This window comes from Calonectris borealis, chromosome 3 (assembly GCF_964195595.1).
Source record: "Calonectris borealis chromosome 3, bCalBor7.hap1.2, whole genome shotgun sequence".
In the NCBI taxonomy this organism is placed as follows: domain Eukaryota; kingdom Metazoa; phylum Chordata; class Aves; order Procellariiformes; family Procellariidae; genus Calonectris; species Calonectris borealis.
In genome coordinates this window covers 115,248,194-115,275,852 of record NC_134314.1, presented here as the reverse complement: position 1 = coordinate 115,275,852, position 27,659 = coordinate 115,248,194, and the positions used below count along the sequence as shown (strand labels likewise).

Below are 27,659 nucleotides of genomic sequence, written 5' to 3'. Positions count from 1 at the left end.
CCTAGTGGCGTCACAGCTGTCATCACGAGGCCACCCCCTGGCGCGCTGGCGGGCCCTCTGCGAAAGCGCATGGCTCTGCGCCTGCGTGTCGTGCGCGGCGCGCGTCGTCGTTGTTCTCCCGGCAGGCGTCGCCCGCGCGCCCGACCTCCGCTCCACCCCGCCCCCCCACCCCATGGGCCGAGCCGCGGTCGCTTCTAGGGTCGGTTTTATTTAATAAAATAAAGTACAGCAATCGACCCGCTGGGGGTGAATTAACGCACGGCCGCCCCCCGCCCATGCTCCCCAGCACCCCGTTTCGCTCTCGCCACAGCACGCCACCGGGCGGGGCCGGGCGCGGCCTGGGGCCCTCCCGTCGCTGCCCCGGCCGAGGTGCCGCCCCTGGCGTACGAGGCTGCCTCACTCCCAGCGGACTGGCATTTCTGCCTGGCTAGCGTGTGCGATTGCTGCCGAGCGTGCTGCCACCGAAGCTGCCGGCCCTGGGTGTGCAGCAGAGGAGCATGCGTGCAGGCTGCGATTCCCAAACTAGCTAGGGCCTCCCGGCGCCCGTGGACCCCAGGCTGGACGGGCAGACAGTGGCACAAGAGCCGGTGATGGGGAAAACAGAGCAGTTGAGGTGGGGAGGGTGCCAGGTGCTGCCCTGTGCAGCGCAAAGCTGTGGTGCGCCAGCAGCAGAGCAGGCAGATGCAGGGGGCACCTGCAGGATGGTCAATTGGAGGAGAGCAGGGAGCTGTGGGAGGACAGGTCCATGCTGCTGGCGCTGAGGCCTCTACTCTCTGCACGGAGGCCTTGGGTGCCCTGGAAAATACATCACCTGTGAGGACCAGTACCTGCAATCCATACCCACACCCCAAAGCTGCCAGCCCACCTCCTGCACCCCTTGCCTTGCAAGCCAGGACTGCCCCAGTGCCATTATCAGCCACATTAGGTGCCACCTCTGCCCTCCCTGCTTCCATCCTGTGGCTGGAGGGTTTGCTGAGCTCAGCAGGCAGGGAGGTGGTTGCTTGGAGGCAACACCGCCAGTTTTGGAGCTATGATCTCAGAAGAGGGGCTGCGCAGCTGCCCAGGGTGTGCAGTGGGGGCACTGGCCCAGGCCACCCTTTGGGAAGGCAGAGTAGCTCCACCCCCGCACAGCAGCAGAGTACATCTGCATGGTTGAATGCCTCCAGTGGGGTCTTGGGCACCACATGTGTGGCCTACTGTGCCCCTCACCACCTGTATCACTGGCCATAGCCCCCGTAGCCAGCTGTGGCCACGTATCCCCCACCCCAGCACCCGTTCCTGCACCAGCCCTGCCACCTGTCCAGTGCTTACCTCAAACGAAGCATCACTAGACTTGTGCAGGTAATTTAATGATGCAGCTCGTTTCATGCTACAAGAAAGCAGAGGAGAGCAGGTGTGATCTTCTTGTGCCCGGCCAGACCCGACTCCCATTGCGGCAGGGCCCCCACCCATCCTGCACCCAGCCTGGCCTTCACAGCCCTGGTCCCTACCTGGTGTTCCTGGGCTCCAGGGGACCATTGCCCTGCAGTTTCTTGACCAACATCTCACTGCTCCTCCGTATCACATCCCGGATTTTCCCCAGGGAGCTGCTGCGCTGGAGGGTGCCACTGCCATCCTGAACACAGAGACACAAGCCAGGGCGACGGCTGAGTGGCACCAATCAGGCTCTGGCATGCTGCAGACGAGTGGCCAGGAACTGGGCTTGGCTCCAAACACCCTCTTGCCCGCTTGCACTGAGGATTTAGCCCTGTCCCAGAGCAAGCTTACTGCTCACTACATGGCTCCCCCTCACCCTGGTTCTCCATGGGACATGGAGTCAGGGACCCCCACCACCATGGCCTGGCTCATCCAGACCGATCCTCCCTGCTGCCTGGTGCAAGCCCAACATGCAGCCAAGGTGGTGACCTGCACACCAGGCCACCAGCACAAAAGGCACTGGCACCCCCACAGCCCTGCTCGAACACGGCATAGCTCCATCACCTGCGACAGCTCAGGCAGCACCTACTGAGGAGGCCAGGGAAGCAACAAGCCCTGATGGGAGCCCCAAGCTTGGGGGTACTCTTGTCAGGCCAAGACATGCTACCGGGACATTCATTTCAAGGACTCCTTCCTCATTCGCTGTTGGCTGGAGACTATACTCCCCCTCCCCTTGCCCTTCCTCACCATGCCCTTGCTATTCCTCCTCTCCATCCAGCACTCATCCTGATGCACATCCTGGTCCTGCATGCTAGGCCTTCAGGCTCAGTCATGTCAGACAAGAGCAGTCCACATGCACACACAGCCTTGTCCCACCTCTAACATCCCCAAGACCATTAGCTTTGAGCCTGCTGAGCAATTCAGGCAGCTCCATCTGGGATGCATTCATTTGGCTGCACCAACACTGTGTTGCCAAGCAGGCACCACTCTCCTCGGTCCCCCAACTTTAGCTGTGCCTGGCCAGCTACCCCAGGCTGGCACTTTGCAGGGGTTTCTTTATGGCTGCCTGCTTTTTCCAAAGACCCAAACCAGCCCTAAATCTTGTTCCCCAGCCCGTTTCCTCCCACATGCCCCCAAAAGTCCCCAGTACTCAGAAAAGCACTCTCAGCCCTTGACAGGCTCTAGCCCATCTCCTTAGCTTCACGTGCATGCAAGGCACAGGCTGCCAGCATGACATCACTTCATGCCACTGTGCCATCATGGCACCAAGCTCTTCCCCTGTGGCCAGGCATGCTCATTACACAAGATTGTGACACTACTGCTGATATGGAGTTGCTTTTGCTCTGATGGCCTGATAACAGCAGTCCACTCTGTGCCTGACCCCAGTGGCCCCTGGCACATCAGGGCAGAAGATGCAGAGATAAGTCGACCGCAAGAGCCCTTTGCTCCTTATAAGCATGTGTGGGAGCCCCTTTGTACCACTCCAAATGACCAAAATGCTCTGTGGCCTAGGCTGGCAGCAGTGATTGCCCCAGGACTGTCCATGCAGCTCTGCAGGTAAGCAGAGTCTCTGCCTTAGATCAGTCACCCCCTTGTGCTGACCCCTATGGATTGTGGCCCCAGGGAAGGCTTTTCCAACACTTCCCTGCTCCGACTACCCAAAGCTGATCCAGCCCTAGATGCCTCTCCAACAGCTGAACAGGACTTTTCCTACCAGCAAACCTTTCTCCTGGTATTCACCTCATCCCTTCTTGGATAAGCTAAGTGCATTGAACCTCTTCACTTTCTCATCAGGATGAAGGGTTTCCAAACTGGGTGCCACGTGCTGTTGCTGCAAGGGACCCACTCACCAGGAATGCAGAGAGCACCAAAAGTATTAGCAAGGCAAACAATTCAATTCCTGCACCAGGCATCCTTGGCAGGTTTTGGAGGAGCTGGCCATCAGTATGTGGCACTAGCAAAGACAGGGGTGGGGGTGGGGTGTCTTTTGCCTTCCCTCCAGACTTGCACTGGGTCACCACCCTCCCTGCAGGGTACTGCCATGCCAGGCACTGTTCCTTTTGCCAGGGCACACAAGCCAGGGCTGGAGAAGGGAACACAGATGGGGCAGGGGAGCAGGACTATCATACAAGGGCAGCAGAATCCAGCCAGGAAGTATGCTCTAGGGTCAGGGCTGGAGGATGGAGCCACATTTCCCCAGCTGCAGTGATGCAGACTGACTGCAGACCAACACCAGAACCAAATGCTGCTGAGTGCTGGGTTAAAAATAGTCTCCCTTCTCTTCCCTGCTCCCTTTTCTGCAGGGTTATTTTTAACCCAGAACATTTATGGGGCTTGGTTTACCGCAGAGCCCCCACCCCATTGCACCCGCCAGGATGAGAGCAATCAAAGAAAAAGAAGCAGATCCACCACTGAGCCGCTCTCCACTGCATGCTCCCACCCTGCCTGCTGCATGGAGGCAGAGGACTTGGGCAGGATTTGGCAGCACATGGAGCTCAGCACTGGGGGACGCAATGGGGTATTTCTCTGGCTAATGGCAACACCTGTTGGGGAAGGCCAAAGCTCGGACACCCCTGCCACACATGGCTACAGAGCTGACGTTAGTAGCAACCCCAGTTTGGAGGTTAGGGAGAGGCACAGTGGAGTTGGGTCCCTCATCTCCAATGCTCAGCCTAGGAGAGGTGCCCTGGGGGCAGCACATCCCCCTGCACACACACAGACACCAAGCACCCCCACACCTGCTCCAGCAGCATTTGCACCCGCCACCCCAGGGCTGACCGACGCTGGCCTACAGAGCATGGAAAGAAGCACAGGGCAGCGGTTCGGGTCTGTCTACCTTTAATCAGAGGTACGCTTGTTACAGCACCAGATCCAGGACATGGCAAAGCACAGGGGCAGGTGACACTGAGGCCTGAATGCACTCTGCACTGGGGACTCACCACTCTCCAGGAGCATGGAGCAGTGCTGGGAGAGAGAGGCAGGGAAGGCGCAGCCCTAGAGCACTCAGCCCTGGGCTCCACACCCCATGGTCCTGAGGGCAAACCTCCTTTCAGCAAGCACAAGCTCCCAGGGGAGCAGCATGCATGTGCCCCAAGGTGTCTGCACCACCACGGGAAAGCCAGGCCCAGACAGACATAAGCACATTCAGTATAACAACCTGCCAGATGACTAGCATGAGAGAAACTATCTAGCTAAATAAATAAGGGGAGGTCCTGCGCTGGCCTCTGGGCTCTGTCCTACGGTCTGCAGCTTCCGCAGCTTTCTTCCCAGGCAGGAGGGCCGGGGAGGTTCACTGCCTATAGGAGGCGGGATGAGGGTGTGCACCCAAGGGTGTGAGGCTCAAGGCAGTGGTGGTCTGGCCCTGGGAAGCATCCCCTTTCCCAGTAGTGAATGACGGCATCAGACCCTGTGCAGGCCTGGAGTCCCATCAGAGGCATTGAGCCACCCTGACACATGCCCAGGGTTAGCACTGTCTTCCTAGCAGTAACAGGGTTGCAGATTTCCCACCCACTTGGCTAGGGACAGCCAGACAGCAAGTCACAGCCCCAGGGACCACGCCTGGCAAGCCAGGTTCTGCGTTCAAGAATTGTTCTCATCCATGAGCAACCTAGCCTTTCTCCTCCTGTGGAAACTTCCCTCCAGCCATCCCATCTGTCCCCACATGCTCAGAACACTCCAAGCCCCAGCTCCTCCTCTCCTCGCATCCTTCTTTGCACCTCCTTTTTCTCCCAACCACTCTGCTCCAAACCAGCCCATTCCCCGTCTCAGCCACTTCTAATGGCCTGGGGCCTGGCCCCTTGCAGAAAAGTTCTGCTTTCCTCCTACCCTTCCTCTACCTCCAAGGAACAGCGAACAGCTTCACCCCCGTCTCTCCCAACAGCCACACCTGGGCACCCTAGAGCAGTGGGGAGCTGATTCACCCCTTAATGCCATCAGGTGAGGAACTCAGCTACAGCATCAGGTCAGGAGGTTGCAACCAAACATGCTTGTTCTGGCAGGTCCCTGTTCCATGCACGGCCCTTGGCTATCACCCTCCCATCTCGTCTCGGATGTACAGTAGCTATGGGCCGCTCTATGTTCCTGTGCCCCTGCAGAGAGACCCACATGCTGCCCCTGGGTTGCAGAGCTCAGCGGGGAGGAGGATAGCAAGACAGGGACTGCCCTGTGCTGTAGGGAGAGCCCAGCTCACCAGTGGCCAGCGCAGGTTTGCTACAGGGCATTACCATCAGCTAAGCCTACAGGGAAGAAAGCAACTGGGCACATGACAGCCCTGCCAAAGCCAGGCCTCTGTCCCAAAAGAGGCCCCCATCTTCGTGCCTCCGTCCTGGCCCCTGCAGAGATGGAGGGAACAAGCTAGTAGGGTTGAGGATGTCTAATGACAGTGGAGTCGTCACGCCTGGAGTGAAGACAATCCCCCGCAGGCCTGGTCCCCAGGGATGTGCAAGGGCAGGCTGGGGGTGGGGGCATGCAAGGGGATGGTGGCCCGTCGCCCTGGCCTGGGGGAGCGGGCAGCTCCTCGCAGATTCTTCCTGCTCTTGCTGGCCACGGGACTGGAGCTGGGCCATGTGGCCAGGCACTCCTCTGCAGGCGTCGCGGTGTCCTCGCGCGCCAGGAGGGTTGGGGGACTGGCGTGGAGTTCTTGCCGAGGAAGGAGGGATGGTGTGGAGGAAAAGTCAGAAGATACAACACAAACATCCAGGTGATTGCGGTGGAGGGGAAAGAGGGAGTCTCGGGAGGCATTTAAGCCTAGTGCACAGAGAGGAGAAAGACACAATTTACAAGGCCGTGAGGTTGTAGGTCACCCAGGGAGCAGGTGGGGCAGAGCCCAGGCTGCAAGCAGAGACAACAGGCCACATCTGGGCAGGGAGGGAGTCTTGTGAGGCTGAAACAGCGGGCTTATGCCTTTGCCAGTGCACTCTAGCAGGCTGGCAGGAATAGCTAGCTCAGAGAGGAACAGCCTAGGCCTCTGGTTCCGAGGGCTCCCTGCTCCTGGGCCTCAGGCATGGGGTGCCTGCCAAGGCCTCAGCACCACTGAGCTGGTGCCATCCCTGCTCTCACGGCCCACACACTGGCTGTCCTAGCCCAATTACCTGGCCAGCAAGTAGCTGGTCCAGGCCCTGGGGTGCTTCCAGAGCTGCCCTTGGCAGCAGAGTACGGAGGTTGCTGGCACGCAGGGGGCTCCTATGGCCCTGTCTGCAGCAGCTGAGAGCTAAGGGATGGCAGCAGAGACTGCTCTGAGGCAGCATGTCCGAGGTCTCTAGACCAGCACAGGGAACAACTGGCCATGACAGACAGGAGCAGCGGGAGCTGCCTCAGCCTTCTTTTGGGGGGAGCTGCAGCCCAGCGCAGGGCTGCTGGCTGGGGAGAAGAGGCTGGCTTTGTGTGCCTGGAAAAGGCACCAAGCATCGTGGGGCAGCAGCCATGTCCTCCAGGGTGCTGGGCTAGCTCTCAAACCCTATATCTACAGCTGGCTGAGCCAGGGAAGCCCTGCCAAGCCTCCTGGGGAAGGATCATATGAGCAGTGACTATCCCCCTTGGGTGGGTCAGGCTGGGCGAGAGGGTGGCATTGCCTGCTTGCTTTGGGATGATCAGCTCAGAGACTGTTAGGAAGGTCTCCCAGACCATCACCAGTGCAAAGCAATCACCCAACATCAGCTGCAGCCAGGAGGAAGCACAGAGAGACACCATCCAGGACAGGGACGAGGTGATCCTAACCCAAACCTGCAGCCCTCCTTATGTGCTTGTCTAGCACCTCTATTAATGGGGAGTACAAGGGCCTAGGGTTGGTGCCTTGCCAGGGCTAGGACCCTCTTCACTCCTGATGCCAAGAGCTGGGACAGAGGACAGCCCTGCATCTGGCAGAGCTGCTGGGTCCCCTCGAAGCTCTGCTCCCCAGGTCCCCTCCAGCCACCTCCTGGGTACAATCCACAATCAAGAGAGCCAGCAGGCTTCAGGCTTGGGTGTTGAAGGGCTGTCATGGCAACAGGGAAGAGGAAGGAGGAAGGGAAGGAGCTCATGCAGGTGGGGATGGAGCAGAGGCAGGTGGGGAAGGGTTAGTGACAGCAGATGTGAGGGAGGAGCGAAGGACTCCATGTGCTCAGCGTGTCGCCTATGCCAGGCCGCAACAACCCCTGGGTACCCAGCTACACTACATCCTCAACTAGAGTTTGCAGGAGGAATGGTAAGCGTTCACAGCTCTAGCAGCCCTCAAGCCAAGCACCCACCAGCACCATGCTCACTTGCCACCTCTCCTCCATCCTCCTCCTTGCAGAAGACAAAAGGCACCTGTCCCAGACCTGGACTGCTACCTTCCTCCAAACTCAGCACTAGTCACCAAAGTACCCCTCAGTCTCAGAGCAAGCCTAGACAGTCTCAGGTCGCCCTCTCTGTGCCTCAGCTAACACCAGCCCATTTGCCACCACTGGTCAGCCCGGCCTGGCATCCCACAAAGAGCTGCCTTTTACCACCTCTGCTTGGCCAGAGCCCACGGATGACATGAGATCAGGAGAAGGGGACAGCAAAGATGCTGGCTGCAGATTATTCCTGTGCCCTGCAGTCACTCAGTCACAGACACACCAGGCATATACACACACACAACCCTCTCCAGGCTCAGCATCACCTGTGGCATAGTGCAGGACAGTGCAGGACAGGCAGCCAAGTTCCTCACAGAGGCTGTGTGGGCCTGAGATGGGGCTGATGCTCTCAGTCAGGGAGCTCAAGAGGGGAGCAGCAGGGAGAGACGTTAATAAGGTTGCAAGGCTAAGATTAAGGGCAGACCAGGACCAGCTCATGCTGTGCATTGCCAGGGCCTGGCAGCCCCCTGGAAGTAGGAGCCCTCAGGATATCTGGCCTGTACACCAGAAGCCAGGCCCAGAGACGCACCTTTGTGGGCTGGCTGGCTCATGCCAAGAAAGGGGAAGGAAGTGTGCAGGGAACGAATGGAGGCAGACAAGGATGCCAAGACAGGCCACGCGGGGACAGCCCTGAGCCAGGCTGTCCCTTCCCTCTGGCAGCCGACTAAGGCCATTCTTGATGGTGTCTTGTACTTACCCCGCTCCATTCCACGCCCATACTCACTTCCTCGCTACCGTCTGTGGCGTTCTCATACTTGACGCTGCCCCCCAGGCTCCGCCGTCTCTCTGTGCCATCGCCCTCCTTCAGGATCTCCACCACCTTTGTCTGGTTGATCGGGTCAATGCCCTACAAGTAGAAAGGGATAAGGAAGCACCATGTTTTGCCCTTTTATGTTCTTTCCCTCCCGTGATCTGCTGTGCCATCACTGTGCTTGGTCCTATCCCCTCTCTGGGCCATTGCCCCATCACAGCCAAAACTCTCCAGCACAAGAAGGATGGAGCCAAATGCCATCCTGCACTCAGCAGTCCCTGTTCAGGTTCCCAGCTCAGTGAGCCCCCCACCAAGCCATAAACCACCCTTGGGAACAAGGGCTTGCTACCCCAAAGCTGACAGCTTTTTTTCCTTCACTTTTTGGTGCGCGAAGGTTTCTGCTGTCCTTCAATCTTGGTGCTAGGTGCTTACAGCTCCTGCTAATAAAGCAGGATTTGAGGATTGAGAGGAGTTTAGGGTGAGAGGTACTCTAAGAAATCCCTAGCGTGTTCCCTGGACAAAAAATTAGTGGGAAGAAAACATCCCAGTGAGTGCAGATCTCCTCAGTAGCTGACAAAGCCCAATAACCTGCCCTAACCCAGCTGCAATATTTCTGCACTCAAAAAGCCACACCTTCTTCCCCACACTGACATCTGCTCCACCCATGCACACATGCACATGCACAACCCCACACATGTACACACGTGCATATCCCTGAATGAATGCAACCCCAACCACCAAGGTGCTCTGGTGTCATGGGAATGTAAAACCAAGGATATCAGAGGCTCCAAGGTCCAGGAGAGTCCCTCACCACACCCCAAGCCAAATGCTGTGCCATGACCTGCCACCCCAAGCCCCACAATGCCTCCTCCACCAGAGGAGGTCCCTCTGGGGTTACCTGCCGCCGAGAGCGAACAGCACACTCCTCCAGGGTCTCAGCGGCCTCTAGCTTGCCCTGGCGTCGGTACAGCGCACCCAGGTTCCTCAGAGTGGTGTTTACAGTTGGGCTGTAGTAATAGATGGAAGGTGAGCAGGAGCCCTGGGGCCACCCTCTCCAGAGCCCACAGCTGCCCACAAACCACCTCTTACCTGCTAACCTTACAGGCCTTGTACCAGCCACCATACTCAGCATAAGGAGCACTGTCTCTGTGCTTGCTCTACAGGGTAAGGAGAGATTAGAGCTGTTAGCCCCATGCTACTGCTGTTCTCTGGCCTATGCTCTCCCACTGGGTGCCAGGGTCAGGCCCCAGGCTGCACCCCCATACCAGCCCAGCCTTTGGAAACACAATGGGCAAATGCGGTGATGAAGCCCAGCAGGTTTCTGGAGGGAAAGCTGAAAGCCCATTTGCTGCAACAGATTTGGGCCACAAGTAGAAGTGATGTCCCCACCCCAGCAAGGAGCACAATTCCATCTCCTTGCCCCTTCCATGGTACCAAAGGCAGCAGGGAAAACACAGCCCATCTTCATGGCGCTCTGGAGAACATGACACCCCACCCCCCCAGCATGCAAAAGGGAGACAAAAAACACCCCAACTGACAAAAACCCCATAGGCATGCCAGGCAGCATGGGCACTAAACACCTCAGCCATGGCTAGCGAAGGAATCAGCCAGCCACATCCAAGCCTTCTGCCTGCAAGGTCAGGCCTGCCCCACAGCAGCTCAGCCCAGCTAGCTGTCTCCTCTCCATGCCCAGCCTTTGCACCCCAAAGCTGGCTGGCTGGCCCTGCCACAGCCAGGAGCAAAGAGGCTGCTGGCCAGAGCAACAGGAGAGGGGACAGAGCTTGATGCTCAAGGAGAAAGATCTAGGCCCAGGACAACCCACTCTGCAGGGCACCAGCTGCTAGCCAGCATTGCTGTGGGTCAATAGGGACCATGGCACCTGCAGGCAGGAATCTCCACTGCTGCAGGAGCAGGGCTGCCTGTCCACACACTGTGCACCCTGGTGTGTGGCGAGCACTTAGGGATGTGCTGTGCCCCTGGCTCTGCACCCAAAGGACACGTGGGCTGGCTAGGAAGCACCCAGCTCAGCCCTGAACCCAGCAGGGCTACTCTCATCAAGCAGGTGCAGGGGGCCACTGCTCCACAGCAGGAGTTTCTCTCTGGCCAGGGCTCTAGCCCAGAAGAAACTGTCTTCACAGGGACCATTTTTCTTACTCAGTCCCACAGCACTTCTCAGATCTTTACCCCACATGCTGTAGTCTCCCTGAGCCATAGGCACATATGGGTTTCCTTGCATCAGAGCCTACACAGCCTGGGCAGGCCTCAGGGACAGGAGAGCTCAGGACTCAAGCTTGCATAGAGGCAGTCCTAAGACGGTGGCTGAACCCCAGGGGAAAGGTGTCAAATCCCCTGGGGCAGAAAGAGCCTTGCAGGCCAGGGCTGCCAGCTGTGCCCAAGGCCCTGCTGCTGGCACGAGCTGGCCTCCTCCTGCTGCCACTGAGAGCAGAGGGAAAGAGGGGTGAGGGAAAAAAGAAGTGAAAGTCTGCAAGAGGGGTTTGATGCTTTTTAATAGGAGATGTGGAAACACAGCACAGAGTGCAGCAGCCCCAGTCCCTGAGCCAGCAGTACAAGCAGGTCTGTGGTTACTGCCGCCTGGCCAGGAAGGCCATGCCAACCATACCATGCCATGGAGCATAGGCACAGCTGCCTTGGGGACAGGAGCCCAAGGGGCAGGGAAAGAGGCTCAGCCCCCCTTGCCCCAGGCTGTAAAACAAATCTCACTCCAACTGTAGGGTAGGTCCCTGAGCCTGTTCTCTTGCCCCATAGCAAAGCTTGCATTATCTAGAGCAAAGCTCCACACTACAACTATCTACTTTTGACCTCTTAATTCTCCAAAGATACTATCAGGAGTGTCTCAATCCCAGAGAGGGCAAGGGGAGCCTGGTCTCTACTCCAACTTTGATTTCTCCTGCATAGAATTTCTTTGCAGCAGGGAGCCTTCATAGGGCAGCAACTGGAGCAGTGCAAGGTGGAGCTGAGCACTGCCCTGCACTGGGGACCGCACAGAGCGGTTCAATGGGAAGACACAGCATGCTGGTGGAAGGCAGCTGCTAGTGCCCTGCTCTTAGGACTCGCAGGATGGGACTGACCAGTCACTATGCCAAGCCTGCCAGCCTGCTGTCTGAGCCCATGTAGGGATGGGGCCTGCTCTGAGGGCAAAGGAAAAGGAGAGAGACAGTGTCTGCTCCCGCTGCAGCTAGAGGACTAGACCAGAGCCCTTCATTCTGCTGCTTCACCCACCTGCCAAAAAGCAGGTGAGGTCTTAGGCTTAGGAAAAGCAGAGACAGGACCTTGCTGCATTTATCAGAGCAGGGCAACAGGAACAACAGCTTCTTTGTCTCTCAGCCTAGTCCAAGGCAAGCACAACCCATGTCTATCCTCTTTCAGAGGCCAGCTAGGACACAGAACAGCTAGGGCCCGCCCTGTGCAGACATCTTTTTCAGGAGGCTTGGCTCTGTTTCCTAAGCAAGGTGATGGCAGCAGTTTCTTCTTGACTTCCATTTTTCCCCAGGCAGCCTTAGGGCTGCTTCAGAAGCAGGTTGTGCTCTGGGTACTAGCAGCTCTTTGGAACAGAGTGCCAAGGCCCTGCAGCACAATCCTCTGCCATCCGCCATCTTCCATCATCTGCATGCCCTAGAGGGATCACTAAAGCAAAAAGAGAGAGCATGCAGCCATGGCAGAGATGCTGAACAACGCTCTGCCCCAGGAAAAGCATCAAGCTCTCTAATGGGCCTTCCCTCCCTGCTGCTCCAAGGAGCAGCCATGCTTTCTCCCCAATCTCCAGACCCCTCCTGGCCTTCATCAGTGGCCGTGGTAGCTTTTCAGAGTGCAGAAAAGAAGGTCTGGCTGTGATAAGACAGGATCAAAACCCCTGGATCTCCTTCCTGTCCCAGGGCTTTTGCTGCTATCAACAGCCAGCACCACCAGCTCAGACTCACCTTGCTCATCTCCTCTCTCTCCTCTGCATGCATCCAGATTGGCTTGTGTTCATCTGTGTGGGGAAGAATGCAAGACAGCTCCGCTCACCACCTCACTCTGTTGCTCTGCCACTTCCACTGGGGCTCTGCCTCTTGCACAGCCCAGCACTCTGTCCCCAGAGCCAGCAGCTCACCCGAGGGAAATGACAAGGCTTCCAGATCCCCCTGGGTCACTGGGCCAGAGCCCCAGAAAAGGCAACCAATATTCCAAGGGCAAGACAGGGGAAGGAAGGAACAAGTCCTCCCATGGGGGAATACCTGTGCCAGGTGTACAGGAGAAACTTCAGCCTTTACCTGGGAATGATTGTGCCACTTGCTATTCCCCCTTTTAGCCACAACTATTCCCAACCCAATAAAGACTGACAGCCAGAGCTCTCCAAGACTCCTTCTCAGAGAAGAGGTGGAGCAGAATAACACACTAGAATGGCAGTGTCTCAAGGGCTGCCCAAAGCAGGGGCCCTGCAAGGCATCCCATTCCTCTGCCAGGGGGATACCAGAACCAGCCAAGCCTAGGCTGAAAGCCAGGAGACCAAATTGCTCACCCTTCCCCAGCCCCAACAGGTACAAACCATCCACAGAGCCAAACTCCTTCACGTGAGCACGGGTAAGGATCTCCTTATACAGCACCTCTGCATCTTTGTATTTGCCTTGCTTCAGGTAACAGGAGGCCTGCAACCAAGAAAACAGCTCCAGCCCCACTGGGCAATGCAGATTAACTCTGCCCCTACTCTTGCAGCTCTCTCTCTGCATCTTCCAAGCACCAGGCAATGCTCACCTTTCCCGTGGCACCACTTCCCACCCCCACATGGCATCTCCTCAGGGTCTCACCAGGTTGTTCTTGGTCTTGGCCACGTTGGGGTCATCAGGACCCAGGCAGCTCTCGTAGATCTCCAGGGCCCGGCAGTAATAGTACTCCACCTCATCATACTTGCCCTGGTTCTGGCACAGCAGGGCTAGATTGTTCAACTGCTTGGCGACATCAGGATGGTCTTTGCCTAGGACCTAGGTAAATAAAAGAAGAGAAGCCACAAGAAGTCAACACTTAAAGACTGCAGTGGACTCCTGGAGTTAGTAGATACTGTAGTCCCTCCAGAACATTCCTATGTCAGACAGGAGCCAAGGACTAGGGAGGTGAAGAGGAGAAATTCCAGCTTCCATCTCCTGGCAAGCCTCTCTAAGGCTGCAAACACTGGAGAGACAGGAAAGGTGGTGGCAGAATCAGCAGCCAAAGAGACTAGGTAGGTCCTGGATCTCCCAAGTGCAGTGAGGTAATGGGAGAAAACTCTCAGGGACAGCTGGAAGAAAAGAGAGCGTGGGAGACCAGTACCTTCTCACGGATCTCCAGGGCTCGCTTACACAGTGGCTCTGCTTCTTTGTACTTCCCTCTCTTGCCATAGAGAACAGCCAGATTGTTCAAAGTTGCTGCCACCTGCAGAGACATAAGCTTCTCCATGAGACAAAGCAGAATCCAGTGGGACGAAATAAGAGGTGCAAGCAGCAGTGACTGCCCCGTTTCCTTCATGCCTGCAGTACAGCTGCTTCTGAAGAGAAAAAGGTTCAGAGGCAGAAGGCTACCCTGCCTACATCGCAGGATCCAGGAGAAGCCAACTCCTGACAGTCCATACTGAACAAGACAGCAGGAAATATTGAAGCAGTGAAACAGAGTCCCACACCATGTGAACAACACCCCTCACATCACAGAGCACACTGCTGTCCTTGGTAGTCCGGCTGCAGACACACCATAAGCGCACTGTTCTAGCCCCGGCAGCACTCACAGGTCAAGGGAAGTGACTGAAAGAGGAGGGAGACACTCACCGCTGGGTGGTCTTTGCCCAGAGTCTTCTCACGGATGGAGAGAGCATCATTCAAGAGGTGTGCTGCCTCTTTGTATTTATTCTGATCCCTGCAGTGCAAAGCCAACGAGTTATTTGGGATTTGGACACCACAGCCCATAGCAAGCAGAACTGTGAACAACAGTCCTCCTTCCACACAGATCCAGCCCCCACAGCCCTTTCATTTCTCCATTCCTCTCTACCTTAGCCAGTCCCTAGTTATATCAGGGAGTTTGGCAGTCCAAATACCTCATCTGTGCCAAAACCTTTTTGAAAGACAAACCACTGGAAGCTGGGGGAGCTCCCTGTCACCAGAATGTGCTGTCCTGGTAAAAGGGAAAGGTAGAAAGCTCTCCTGGCCCAGTCCTGCCCTCCCCACCATGCTCACCTGTACACTAGTGCCAGGATGTTGAGCATGGTGGCCACATCAGGGTGATCGTGGCCTGATGTCTTCTCCAGGTCCTCCAGCGCCTGCTTGCAGAGTGGCACAGCCACCTCATAGCGTCCCTGTGAGGCGTACTGGATTACAAGGTTGTGGAGGGTGCGCAAGCGGGCGGGAATCTCATAGCCTCCCTGCTGGGCAGCTGCCACAGCACTGCTGTGCTGGTGAGGCACTGCAGGCACAGAGGAATAAACAGGGGCACAGTTGGCACAGCAGGCTTGAACAGAGACAGCCAGCAAACACGCATGAGCAAACACTTACATCCAGGACCATGCTCCTCCTCCTCATTCGGGAACAAATCATCCAGAGAGTCCTTAGCGGAGTTGCCCTCCTTCTCCTCCTGAGAGGATGGGAATCACAATACTGTTGGTTCTCAGAGGAGACAGCAGCTGCTTGGGCTGAGTCAGCCCAACTCTCCTCCCTGCTGCAGCCCACCAACACCCTCAAATTCCCCTGTTGTCTCTGCCACCATCTTCCCCACACACTGCAAAATTAATAAAGCCAAATTTCCCCAGCACATCCTGGCATGCTACTCCATGTTCTTCCAGAGACACTGCCCCGTGCAGGCTCCCTTCAGTTACAGGCATTTCTGTGCACGGTAGCTGGGAAGGGGCAAAATCCAGGGCCACGCTATCACACCTAGGCAATCCTGCTGGTCCAACCTCCCCCACCTGCAAAGGTGGCTGCTTAACAGGATTAGGGCATACCGAAGGTGAGACATCCTCATCATACTTCTTCAGCTGGTTCATGAACTCAAGGTGTTTCTTCTCCTCCTCCAGCTGAGCCACAGTTTGTTCACTGCGCTGCAGCTTCTGCTGGGTGTTGGCAAGCTCATCGCGCAGCCACTGGTTCTCCTGGCACAGTCTCCGCACCTGAGCACGCAGCTTCTGCTTCTCTGACTCCACAGCATTCAGATGGTTGGACAATGCCATCATCACCTTGTCAAGAGTCACAGTCAGTAACTACCACAATCTTGTATCTCCCTCACATGCATGCTTAGGGCCCACCCTCAGGGTCACGCTGGCCTTCTACACTCAGCCCCTTGCTGCCTCTGCAGCTTACGGGGAATGGCCACAAGCCCGCCTTCCCCTGTCCGTCCTGGGTAACACCTAGGGGGTCACCCACCACTCTCACCTGAGCTTCTCCGAGCCCCAGTTCAATCATTTCCACTGACTTGCGGAGCAGGTTAGATTTCTCATGCACGAGATTGGCTTCTTCATCTTTCTTCAGGCACTTGATGGTCTCCAGCAAGCTGTGCAGGATGGAGTTGTGTTCATTCTTGAGTGCCTCCAGCCCTTGCATCACCAGCTTGGTGTTGGAAATGATCTCCTCTTGGCTCAGCTTGTCCAGTTTCTCCTCCCTTGGGTACACCATGGTGGACATAGTCCTGCTCCTGCTGCCCTACACAGAGAGAGAGACAAAACCTGAGCGCCTCAGTGCTGTTTCAAAGAGCCACAACCAGACACAAGTGTCACAGCCTCCTTCAAGCAGCCAGAGACAGCGTTCAACTGGGTGCCCACTCTAAGCCCTTCCCCTTTGTCTTCCCCTCTCCCTTTGGCAGCAGTCAGGGCATGTGTCTCTGCTTCGTGCCATGGACAGGAGACAAAAAGGCTAGAATCAGTGCTGACCTCCTATACCCCCACACTCCCAGCAGCAAGGAAAGCTGATTTAGCTTCCATTTAAGAGCAGAAATTTGTAGTTGGCAGCTGGGGTTGCAATGCGTACACCTCCTGTCCACAGACCACTAATGCAAGGAGGCTGCCAGAGATCAACACCTCTTCCCACTGCAGAAGAAAGGGAATAGAAAGTGGAGGGATGCCAGCTCAAAGCTTTCTGCTTCCTCGAAGGAAAATCTCCTGGAAAAGCATCTCTCAGACAGGGAGGCATCAGTGGCCATACTGGGACAAACAAAAAATTCCCTGACCAGAAGAGTATACCCTGACAATCCCAGCCCTGGCACAGAATGGCCATTGGGGCCGTAAGGGACATAACACCGCCAGCATGATCTGAATCACGCCTGTGTGGGAAAGCTTACATACATCAACTGCTACAGTTACACTAGTGTAACCCTTGCGTGGGTGTCAACTTGAAACACTAACAGATTTTCCAGCTTCATTTGCCCTGCTGCCAGCCCAAGGACTCCTCAAGGATGGCATAAGAACTCTGTACTCCTTCCCTGTCCCATTCCACCCAGATATACAACAGGAGAGTACCAAGCTACTGCCTTTGCACAGGGACACCAAGTACTGTTAGCGTGGCTGCAAGATCCACAATGTTAGCGTGGCTGCAAGATCCCTGCATAGAAAATCCAGGAGCTAGGGAAAACAGCAGGCCAAAGGGCGAGAGACATAAGAAGCAGGCAAGACCTCTTATAGCAGGTTGACAGTACCCTGGCTGCTCCACAACTCACTCATCCAACCCTCTCTCAGCCTGCCTCCCAGCTGGGCCACCCCAGCAGCCTTTTCACATTACTCAGTGACTCACCACCCACCTCGCTATCGGTCACTCCAAGGCCAACCTCCTGCAGGACTGAAGGCAGCCAGCTGCGATGCCCTGCACAGGCAGCACCTGCCCAGCAGCACCTCTTTGATGCCCGGAGCTGGCAGGAGGCACTGCAACCTGAGCATCCAGGGCCCTGCTGGCAGGAAGCGGGCAAACTGCCCAGGCACTATGCAGGAGGAGGTGGGGGAAGAGCTGCCAGCAGATTTGTCTTTGTCCTCCTGCAGGACCCACCTCTGCATGGTTTGAGCTTTTTGTTTGGCAGCAGCCTTGTGCCTGGTTCACTCAGTGAGCAGAAATGCTGCCCCAGGTACAGGAACAGAGAGAGCAGAGCTCCTCTTCTTGGCAGGGCTCCTCTCCTCACCAGCTGTGGGCTCTGCCCAGGGGGACCGCAGGCGATCCCACAGCTCAGCTACCACTATTCCTGCCCAGGAGTATGCCCTGAGCAATAGGGGGTCTAGTTTCTTTCTCAATGCAGCACTGAAAGTGAAGATGGCAAACAGTACTGGAGCAGTTGCTGTAAGTACACACATCTTATTATACCCACCCATTTCCTCCTCTTTAGCCTCACTCTTCCAGAAGTTCCTTGAGTTGTTTTATAGGCCTGAGCTCTCCTCTCAGCTTGTCTTTGGTTTCTGTTCCAGTGACGCACATCCATTCCTCAGGAAGGGCAGCAAACTCTCAAAACACAGCAGAGACCTTACTGAACCTCAGCAGGGCAGAAACACTTCATGTCTCTTAAAGACTACGTTCCTGTTCATACCTTTGAGCAAGAGCCGAGTCCTCCCCCACCTACCCCAAAGTCACAATGCTAACTTCACATTCACTTCATGATCCAGCATCAGCACCAACCCTGAGCCATACTTCACTGTATCCTTCACTTTTGGGTATCTGCCATGCTCCACATGCAGTTACCCTGTGCTTTGCGCATTTTACACTGAAAAGTCTCAAATGGACTGTGACATTTCCCAGTTTGCTTTGGAGAAGGCCATATGATAAGAATGGCATGAAAAAACTTACTAAGATCAAGATAGAGGGCACAGACTCCTGTTTCAAAGAAAAGAATACGTCTATTGAGAGTTGGCTGCCGCTCATATCCTGTCTTCCAAACTGATTCTCCAAGAACTGGCAGCGAAGCATTCTGGTCCATAATTCCCCTGGTTATTCTTTTTCCCACTTTTATAACACATGTGGAGGAGTGGTCGCGTGCTAAAGCAACAAGGGAAGCCCTGCCTAAGGCAGACTTCTGCGGGTGAGCACAATTCAGGAAGAGATGTGCAACGATTCCCAGCTCCAGAGGAAGAGGCTGGCAGCCCAAAGGAGGCTAGCGCTGCCACATCTGGCAAAGCACTGTTGTCCTGCTCTGAAATAGGTCCAGACAGCCTCCTAGGAAGGCTCAGCAGGCACTTACCGGCTTCCACAGAAGCCCAGGAAACAACTGCTAAAGGGTGAAACGGCCCCGTCACTGGTTTCAGCTCATAAGGAAACACAGCCCCAGACTCAGAAACAGGGAAATCAGGAAGTGGGAGTCCTCTGGAGCATAGGCAATGCTTAGGACACAGGAGATCCCCAGGAGCAGCCTCATACCCAGCATACAACAAAACTAGAGCTCTGCCCTAAGGCTCACGCAGCTGTGCAGCACAAGTGCCTCTTCATCTGTCCCTCTGTGCACTGGGTCAGCTGTGAAATGCTGACAGTTTTCATGGAAGCATTACTTATGTCCAGAGATCTTGCTGCCATCTTTAAAAAGTACAATATAAACGCATTGGGAAGAGGAACATGTTACAAATCATGATAAAAACCCACCAGAGCTTGCACCTTGCTAGATAACAGAGTCAGACAAGACCTGGATCCATAGAAAATCAGCCTCATTAATTCCACTGTGCACAGAACTACTTCTCAACTGAGAAATCGCTGAGCTGTGTGTTAAACCACCAGTGCCTTCATTATAGCAACATCCTGTCTTTCTACTGCCCTTCCAGCAGAAAAAGCTTTGAGCATTTCACAGTCCCCACGATCAACTTGTTTTTCAGAACTATAAAGATTTCAGGCTGAGAAGGGAAAATAATCAAAACGTCCTGACCCACAGCACATCAGACTCATCCTACCCTGCAACTACATCAGATCCTCAAGACATACCAATACAGGCTCCTCTTCTCTCACTGGCTGTGCAAACACCTCTACACAACCCTGGTCTTTCTCCCTTAGGATGAAATCCTAGAAGCACAGCTCTGCTAGGTACCAACATGCTTCCAGTGTTCAAGGGTGGACAGGGGATTGTCCAGGCTGGACACAGGGTGCAAAACCTGAGAACAGCACAGGGGCTGTTCACTTCCAAGTACCAACAAGAAAACAAAGAGAAGACTGCAGAGAAGTCACTTAAATGCTGCTACCTCTTGTACAGCAAAGAAAACCAACAAACACGGGTGGGAGCTGACTTACTATCTCTCCAAAGTAAGAATTCTTCCCTACAGAGCCTTATTCCTAGCTCTCCACAGTGCTGGCAGGTCTACACTCAGTGCCCAGCCCTCCAGAGAGGAAACGCGCTCCATGGCAACCGACGCCAAGGTCAGGCAAGCTGAGTCTGCTGTATAAGCACTCTTCCTACTCCCACACATTCAGTAAAGGGCATTGAGTGTCCTTTATCCAGGCAGAAAACACACTCGGAGGTTCCTGCAGAGAGGAGGGGAGACGACATCCTTTGCCTTTGGCAGGGCGAGGTTCAGACTGGAATAGGAAGAAAGAATGCTGGACTGCCCAGCTCCTAGTTTATCCCGCTGCATTCCTCACGGCTCTCCAGGTGTCATGGCCCAGGTCTCCACCAGCATGTTTCTGCTCTAATTGGCATGTCTTCCCTATTTATAGTGAGCTGCTGAAATAGCCTGGTTTTCCGGCAACACCCATCTCGTCTCCCTGCCCCTGCTCCCATTTGGAGGAGTGCTGCAGGAAGACAGGGAAGGAACATGTGTGCACTGAGCTTTGTGGCAGTTGCAGCAATCAGCTGGGAATCCATCAGCTAGCACACCCTGCCAGGCAGAAACCTTCCTCCTGTATTCAAGTGCGTAACCGGGAAATCACTGAGCATCAGCAATTTCAGCAGCTCACTTTTCTGCCTCTGAAAACTGCTCCCCCCAAGCAAGAGCTTTAAGAGGAAAGAGCTGGAAGCTTCACTGCTTCTATCTTAAACCCACAACAGAAACAAGGATGCCAGACTAAATGGGTCCAAGTGAATCTTAAAGCTTAGATTATGATGCCCAATGCTAGAAGACTACAGAGAGCAAAAAAAAAAAAAAGGGGAAATCAGGAGTCAACTACAACAGGACAGACATGCATTCAGGTCTACACATGCCTCAACAAATTCAGTTCACTTCACTGTCTCCTTGCACGTCCCTGGACCAAGTATACGTGAGACACAGGGTACCATCACAACTTGCATAAGAGATACTGTAAAGAGAATAATTGCAACTTCCTTCAAACTGCAGATGGTCTGCCAGCACTTTCTGTACAGAACTGGGCACAGATTTTTAGCAGCAAACTCTTCTGTAGGAGAAGGTGATCTAAGGATATGGTAGTTGCAGAAAAACAGCTGGGTTCTGGAAAAAAGCTTCCTGTGGAAAAGTCTGACCCATAGCAAGAATGAGTGACCACACTCGGGAGATAGATAGCAACGGTAGCATTTAGAAATGGAAACACGGGGCTTAAAGTCTTATTTTCACAATAATTATCCCAGTCTCATGGTGCTACCTGGAGAAACAGCAAGGTTATGTACTTGGGAAGCAAAACAACTTGATAAAAGCAGGGAGGGTGGTGTTTTTTTTTCCTTTGGACCTCTGCCAGCTCATTACTGTTATACAACAGAATAAAGGGTCTCTGGAAAGACTGGTTGACCTCCAACGAAGCTAGAAGTGAGATCGCCAACATACAGCTGAGTCTCCACTCCTAAGGCATATTGCAACAAAATCTAGATCTAATACCTTGGATGCCGAAAAATAAAATAAAAGCAGTAAAAAGCAAACAGAGTGCCAAGGTTGCAACCATCACAGAGGCTGTGTCATGAGCACAAGTTTTCTCCTTATTTTGATACCATAGTGTCAGAAAGCAAACAGAGACTGTAGAAGACTGCAGTCAGCTGCGTAGAGCCTCTGAGGCTTCCACTGCACAGCCAGGACATATTGACACCACCAGGAAACTTGCACGCTGCCATGCCACTGCCAGAAGAGCCACTATGCTCAGGGTCACTACCCCAGGCCACCTGCAACAGAGCCATAGAAAAGATGAACTGGTGCTGCTGAGCTGCACACACAACAGTCAGCATTTCCAGAGCCGCTCCAATATGGGTAAAACAAGAAATATAATCAGCTCTGTATGTTGCCCAAGAACTTCACAGCTAAGAGCAGCTGCACACGCACATGTTAAGGCTTTAGAAACAAAGGCAAGAGAAGGATGTTTTGCAAATGAAGGGACAGATGGGTGTGCAGTCAGCTTCAGGGTAATGTTAAAAACTGCAACATGAATAAGAGCCAGAAATTAAAGGGCAAATGCTGGACTCCTAAAAGTAAGAACTGGTGAAATAATTGCAGTATATGGCTTCATCCTGGGATACGTGCCTGCTGAGGTTCACGTGAGGCACAAAGCAGGAATGGTGCTCTGTGATGCTACCACTGCCAGAAATGCCTGGTACATCTCATGCTCCCTTAGAGCCACTAAGAACACACAAAGAGGAGATCAGTCCGGGGTCAGCACCCTGGGAGTTCATACCCAGCGTATCTTTGAGCTGCAATCCCAAAACCAAAAGATGTCACTGAATCTGATGTGCATGAGGTCCTCTGCCACCATTTGTCTCTGGCTCATGAATTTCTCCACCCTACTGCCAAAAAAGGGGGAACCTAGAGCCCCATCTTCTGCCCAAAGTGCTTTCCCAACCCCAGCCTCCAGCCTGGCCCTTTCTTGCACTGCAGACAGCCTAGAGAGTCGAACCAACACACAGATGACTTCATGTACCGTAGAAAGACTGTTGTGTTGCAACTTCCTCCCTAATAAAAGAGTCCGTATGCTGTATTACTTGGAAGAGGTGCCTAGAGATCTCTTAGAGGTCTCTGGTCCATCCCCTCACTCAAAGCAGGTATCTGATCAGGTATCTGTGTCTAGTCAAGGGTTGAGTATCTCCCAAAATGCAGATCCCACAAGCTCTTCAGACCCCTGTCCCATGGCTTAACCATCCTCGGGGGGGGGGGGGGGGGAGGGGCAGGGAAAGAATACTCATCTGAATTCCTTAGATAAACTCCTTATTACATTTGCCTTTGCTGAACACCACTCAGCACAAAGGGGCCAGACACCACAGCGCTAGAAACTGACCCTAGGCACAGAGGAAGGGAATGCAGCACATGCCTCCTTTCAGCAGGGTCCCATGAGCACAGGGTCCCTCTGTCCCAGACAAGAGAGGCAATGCAATCCACCTCCAGCAGCAGAGCAGGGAGTGGAGGCAGGGAGCTGTCTCAACCACATTCTCCCATGCCTGAAAAACAGCACTCTCCTTAGCATCCAGGCACCCCTTCGCATGGTTTTAAAGCCAATCTCCAAGCCCAGAAAGGCTTCACCCAACCAGCTTCCCCAAGCTTTAGAGTCATATGTAACTCAGTACAAGTTGACTATGCTGTTGGAGACAGTCCAGCCCTCCCTATCCCCTGGATAGGGATCAAGGCCAGGATTGCTTCTTTCAGCAGCAGCTGACACATGCCAGCTCTAGCTGAGTGTGAAGCTCCAGAGGTTCTTCTAGATACCGGAAGGCCTGTGTTGGGAAAGTCTGTGCTAACCAGCAGGCTGCAAGAGCCCTGGGGACTTTTAAATAGGACTAAGGAACTAGATTTGCAGCTCAAGCTGAAGGGGTCTCCCGCAATGAGATAGGAGGCTCCCTTCATACTCTTTCCCTTCAGCACTAAACACTCCTCTCTGTCCCAGAAGCTTCAGCTCCCCACCACCTACAATCTCTAACAGAAAACGCACTGTAGCATAACCTTCCTGAAACCTAGGGCAACGCAGTGGTAAGCTGGCTTTACAGGGACTTGGCCACAGTGACTCAGGTTCACATCACTACAGAAGGGACCTGGGACCTTCCCATCCCGCTCCTGCTTTCCAGCCCACAGCTGGAAATGACAAGTCAAAAGCTACTACGGTTTGTTCTGATTGACCAGAGCAAGCAAATCCTGTGTAACCAAAGCATGATCCAATTCCAGAAAGCATATGCGCTCTGAGGAAGACAGAGGAGATGGTCTGGTTGGCTTTGTATCTGATCACTTATTCCCTTCAAGACCAGAAAGGTCTTACTCCTTTCATTCATTAGCAATCAAAGAATACAGACATTGGAGGCAATAAGGGTTAAAAAACCAACCAAACAACAACAACAAAAAACCAACAAAACAGCACCGACATGTGCCATTAGCAGAAAGCCATTTTGCTCCTTATTGCAGTTCATGCTGTTTACAACCCCAGCTGGCCAGGGAAACATGCACCTTTCAGCAGGCCATTGGAATCACAACAGCAGTCCTCACCACCCCCACCAGCAAGCTTGTGCTGGCACCTCCAGATCAGCTGATAAGAACTTGTTTTTAAACTCTTGTTCATGTCTGCAGCAGCTCACCAAATCCATTTTACATCTGCTGTGCCTGGGACTTCAGTGGAACACCATTAAAACCTGTTTCCAGGCTAGTGGAGACAAAAGCTAAGCAGCTGGAATGAAGCCAGGGCAAGCATCTCTTCCTAGCTTCAGAATCTGATTGGGGGTCTCACTCTACAGAAGACAGAGTGAAAGCCATTACCTTGCCCTGACAGCATGAAGTAGTATTAAAGCAGGCAGAATAATTCCCAGGAGCCAGTGCCTCTGTAGGCATCTGTCTAATGTGAGGGCTATGCACTGGATGTGCCTCAGGAATACAGGAAATGGCCAGGATGCAGCTGGGACCAGCAAGTGCCCTGGAGCCGCTCTGTGTACCCTGAAGGGCTCTGGAGTGCCCACACTCCCTCCACGGTGTACCTGGGGCAGCTGCAAAGACCGACTGCAGACTGCAAGATTGAGCTATTATTTCCAGAAGCAAACGGGTCTTGTAAACCATAACAAGGCAGCCAAATTCACAGAGACAAAGCTCTACCTGCATAATAAGCAAAGGATCTGTTTTACCTCTGGCTCCCTTGACCAGCTGGAGTTCTTTGAGGAGCTAATGTGGCTCTTTCGTAGCAAATCAAGCCTTTATCCAGCAACTCTGCCAAGGTCAAAATCTTGCCACGTGTCCTTTGTGCCCTGAGAGCCATTTTGGTATTTGGGGTTAATGCTTTTGTTCCTACCTGGACATCCCTCCAAAACAGCAGATGAGAGAACGTGCGCTTCCTGCTCCTTCTGCCAATTACAGCAAAGCTCAGCCATGTTTGTTTACCCTGTGTCTGAGCTGGCCAGATCTTTGACCCGATGTGTGCCGAACACCACCCTCCTTCCCCTCACGCAGAGGCAGAGGCTTTCCAGGTCTCCAAGTGGCATGGGAGACAGGAGACCAAGGGCACTAGAGGAGACCCTAACGTGGAGCCACAAGAGAGCGCCAGCTATGCAAGACAGAGGGAAGCCTGATGATAATGTGCCGCCTCCCACCATTGTGCAAATTTCTCCTGGCTGCCTGGCCAGCGCATTCTGCTGCAACGCCATCCCCCAGCCCTTCTTCAGACACCTCCTCCCAGCCGCATCCTCTCCCTCCCAGAAGCTTACCAGCAGTTGTCCCCCCCAACCCCCCACCTTTGGTAGGGTGCACCTCCACTTCAGAACAGCTTAGTAAGCAGTTGATTAATGAGAGGAAGGTTTGGGGGGAAACAAGGCTCTGAAAGTTTGAGAGCCATTGCTGTATGCTAGGAGCTGCCTCCATCATCGTTTCTCTGGCTTTGTCTGGCGCAGGAGGCACGCCCGCTGCGTATCCTTGGGACAAAAAAGCCAGAGAATCCCCTTCATCCCTCCTCAGTATCACCACAGAGAAATTCTGTGCCCACCTGGCTAACTGTAAGCTTCCCAAGGAGAAAAGTTTTCATCAGCTCTGCCTGAAATCGCACTTCAAAGCAGTCCTTTGTTACAGAACGGCTGGGCACCCTGCCCGTCTCAGTCACCGGATGGGAATCCTCCCCCACCCCACACCACAGAGGAGCGGTACCTGGCTGCCTGCAGCGGCTTGTCCAGCGTTGGCACTCCTGGAGGCCCCAGCGCCGTGGAGAAGCACAGGCTGCGACGATGCACGGCTCCCACTGCGTCTGCTTTGCTGCCCTCCGGTTCTAGCAGAAGCGCAGGCACCAGGCGCTCGGCAGCCAACCACACTGCAGCAGGGGGAGGGGAGAAGATGCAGCTAGGCTCCAGAAACAGGACGGTCAGATGCTCTCCTGTGAGCGCAGAAAGCGCCGTGCACACCAAGCCCAGGGCTCCCTCCTCAGGGACCGACAGGAGCACCAAGGAGCAGAGCCGAGCCCCCAAGCTGCTGCCGCATGCTGCTCAAGGGGCTCTACCCCACCATCAAGCTCCTGCTTAGACGGCCAAAGTCACCCCTGCCCTACACCCAACTAGCTCTGCTCTGCCACTCAATCTTGTGGCAAAAGGTTTTACATCCTGTTTGATATCACCCTCACCTGTGTCCCCACTGCTGACCCCATCCCAGCACCTAAAGCCAAGTAGGTAGAGCTACAGAGAACCCTCCAGCTGCGCTATCGCTGTGCCCGCAGAAACGGCCAGATACATGACAAGATTGCTGGGAGTCCTACTGTGTCAGCACTGCGCAGTGCAGAGCTGGGCCAGGCACCTCCTGGAAGTGTTCGTTTGATCTCTAGATGCTTTATGCAGAGAGAGGACAAACGCCACAGCATCACAGCATCCAACGTAGCCAGTGGATTGTTGCTACAACCATCCCATCCATGGTAACACGCAACCTTCACAGTACTCTCTACAATGTTTCTTGAGCCTCCAGAGGCATGCTGTCCGCAACTATCTACATCTGCCTGAGCCAGTGCTTCATCGGGATTCCTGTCCCTCCCCACAGGTTTCCCCAGAGGGGGAAGGGCTTCAGGTGTCCCAGGAGGGAGTCCAGCCATGTAGACACGCAGCCTCTCTCTTGCCTCATCTCACAACACACACTTCTTCACTAAAGCGTCTTACTGTTCTCCCTTCCCTAGTTCTGGAGGGCAAACCTGGCTGTCTATGGAGTACCCACGGCTACAGCATGGTTAAAAAAAATTCAGGCAAGTTACATAGCAGGAGTGCAAACACGTATTATTTATCTTACACTGAAAGCCATTCCTGGCAGTGAAGACATAGCCTAATTATAGAGCAGTGAATCCCGCAGTCTGTGCCCACAGCACCCTGGAAACAGCCATGACTGGGACTTCAGGCTGTCCCATCACTGTCACAAACACACGTCTCCTTCGGCGGCTCTCGGCTTCTGCCAGCCGTCCCAGCACAGGCAGCAAGGCAGCTGCTCCGGCCTGCAGGGAGGCTGAAAGCACAGGAACCCGGGGAGCCGGTGCTGCCTGAGGAGGGCAGGAGCCGGCGGGGACCCCGAGCCAGAGACTCGCCCTGGTGCCGGCGCGGGCTGGGTCCCGCCGGCCGTAGGGCACACCCCGCCGGCTCCAAAGTCCGCAGAACCGGCGCCCTTAATCGCCGACCTCGCCGGCGGGCGGGAGCGCGCCCCGACAAGCAGCGTTACCGCGGCCCGCCGGCCCCGGGCACGATGGTCCTGAGCCGGGCGCTGCCCCTAGGCCCCGCTCCTGAGCCACGCCGGCACCGGGCCCGGCCCCGCGACGGGGGGTCCCCCGCGGGGGCCCCGCTCCGCTCCCGCTGCTCGCGGTGGGGCGCCGTCCCCGGCCGCCCCGGGGAGGTCGCGCAGCTCCAGCCAGCGCCGACCGGGCCCCGCGCGCCACCTCCCCCCGCCATCTGCCGGGCCGGGGCTGTGCCCGGACCCGCACCGAAGCGGGCGGCCACTCCCCACGGGCCCCGCGCGGCGGCTGCGGCCGGCCGGCCGGCCGGTCGGTCGGCAGGCCCCTGGGGCAGGGAGACCGGCCGCGCTGCCTGCCCACGTCGGCCGGGAGAACGACCGAGTCGCGGGCACCACAACCCCACCCGGCAACCCCGCCCGCCCAACCTGCTCGGCGCGAGGTCTCGATGGCCGCCGCGGCGCGCTCGCTGTCCCGGTCGCAGTCCCGGTGCAGCGCCGGGGGTGGGGCGGGGCAGGGCGGGAACCGAGCCCGGCACCGCCCGCCCCCTCAGCGGCGCAGCTCCTTTAAATCCAACATGGGCGCCGTTTCGCCCCCGCCGGCAGGCGCACGCCACCTGCCGGCGGCCCCGCTGGCCTCCAGCGGTGCGTGCGGTGCGGAGCG

At 55.3% G+C, this 27,659-nt stretch overlaps 1 protein-coding gene across 5 annotated transcripts; it reads right to left on the bottom strand.

Annotated features, from left to right (window-relative positions):
* Nucleotides 1-188: 188 nt before the first annotated feature.
* On the bottom strand, nucleotides 189-27,659 carry KLC4 (kinesin light chain 4). 5 transcript variants are annotated; one of them, XM_075147445.1, is made up of 17 exons: nucleotides 27,425-27,620; nucleotides 25,454-25,613; nucleotides 15,906-16,172; nucleotides 15,479-15,709; nucleotides 15,033-15,111; nucleotides 14,718-14,943; nucleotides 14,313-14,400; nucleotides 13,825-13,926; nucleotides 13,326-13,499; nucleotides 13,067-13,166; nucleotides 12,459-12,511; nucleotides 9,610-9,677; nucleotides 9,419-9,527; nucleotides 8,494-8,616; nucleotides 1,491-1,615; nucleotides 1,312-1,369; nucleotides 189-795 (listed from the first exon to the last, which is right to left on the bottom strand). In XM_075147445.1, the coding sequence occupies exons 3-17, from the start codon at nucleotides 16,152-16,154 to the stop codon at nucleotides 706-708; spliced, it is 1,875 nt and encodes a 624-aa protein (XP_075003546.1). In that variant the 5' UTR covers nucleotides 16,155-16,172; nucleotides 25,454-25,613; nucleotides 27,425-27,620; the 3' UTR covers nucleotides 189-705. The 5 variants fall into 5 exon arrangements, with proteins under 5 accessions (XP_075003546.1, XP_075003544.1, XP_075003545.1 ...); XM_075147443.1 differs by having other exon boundaries at nucleotides 8,467-8,616; nucleotides 27,425-27,619; XM_075147444.1 differs by lacking the exon at nucleotides 25,454-25,613 and having other exon boundaries at nucleotides 8,467-8,616; nucleotides 27,425-27,619.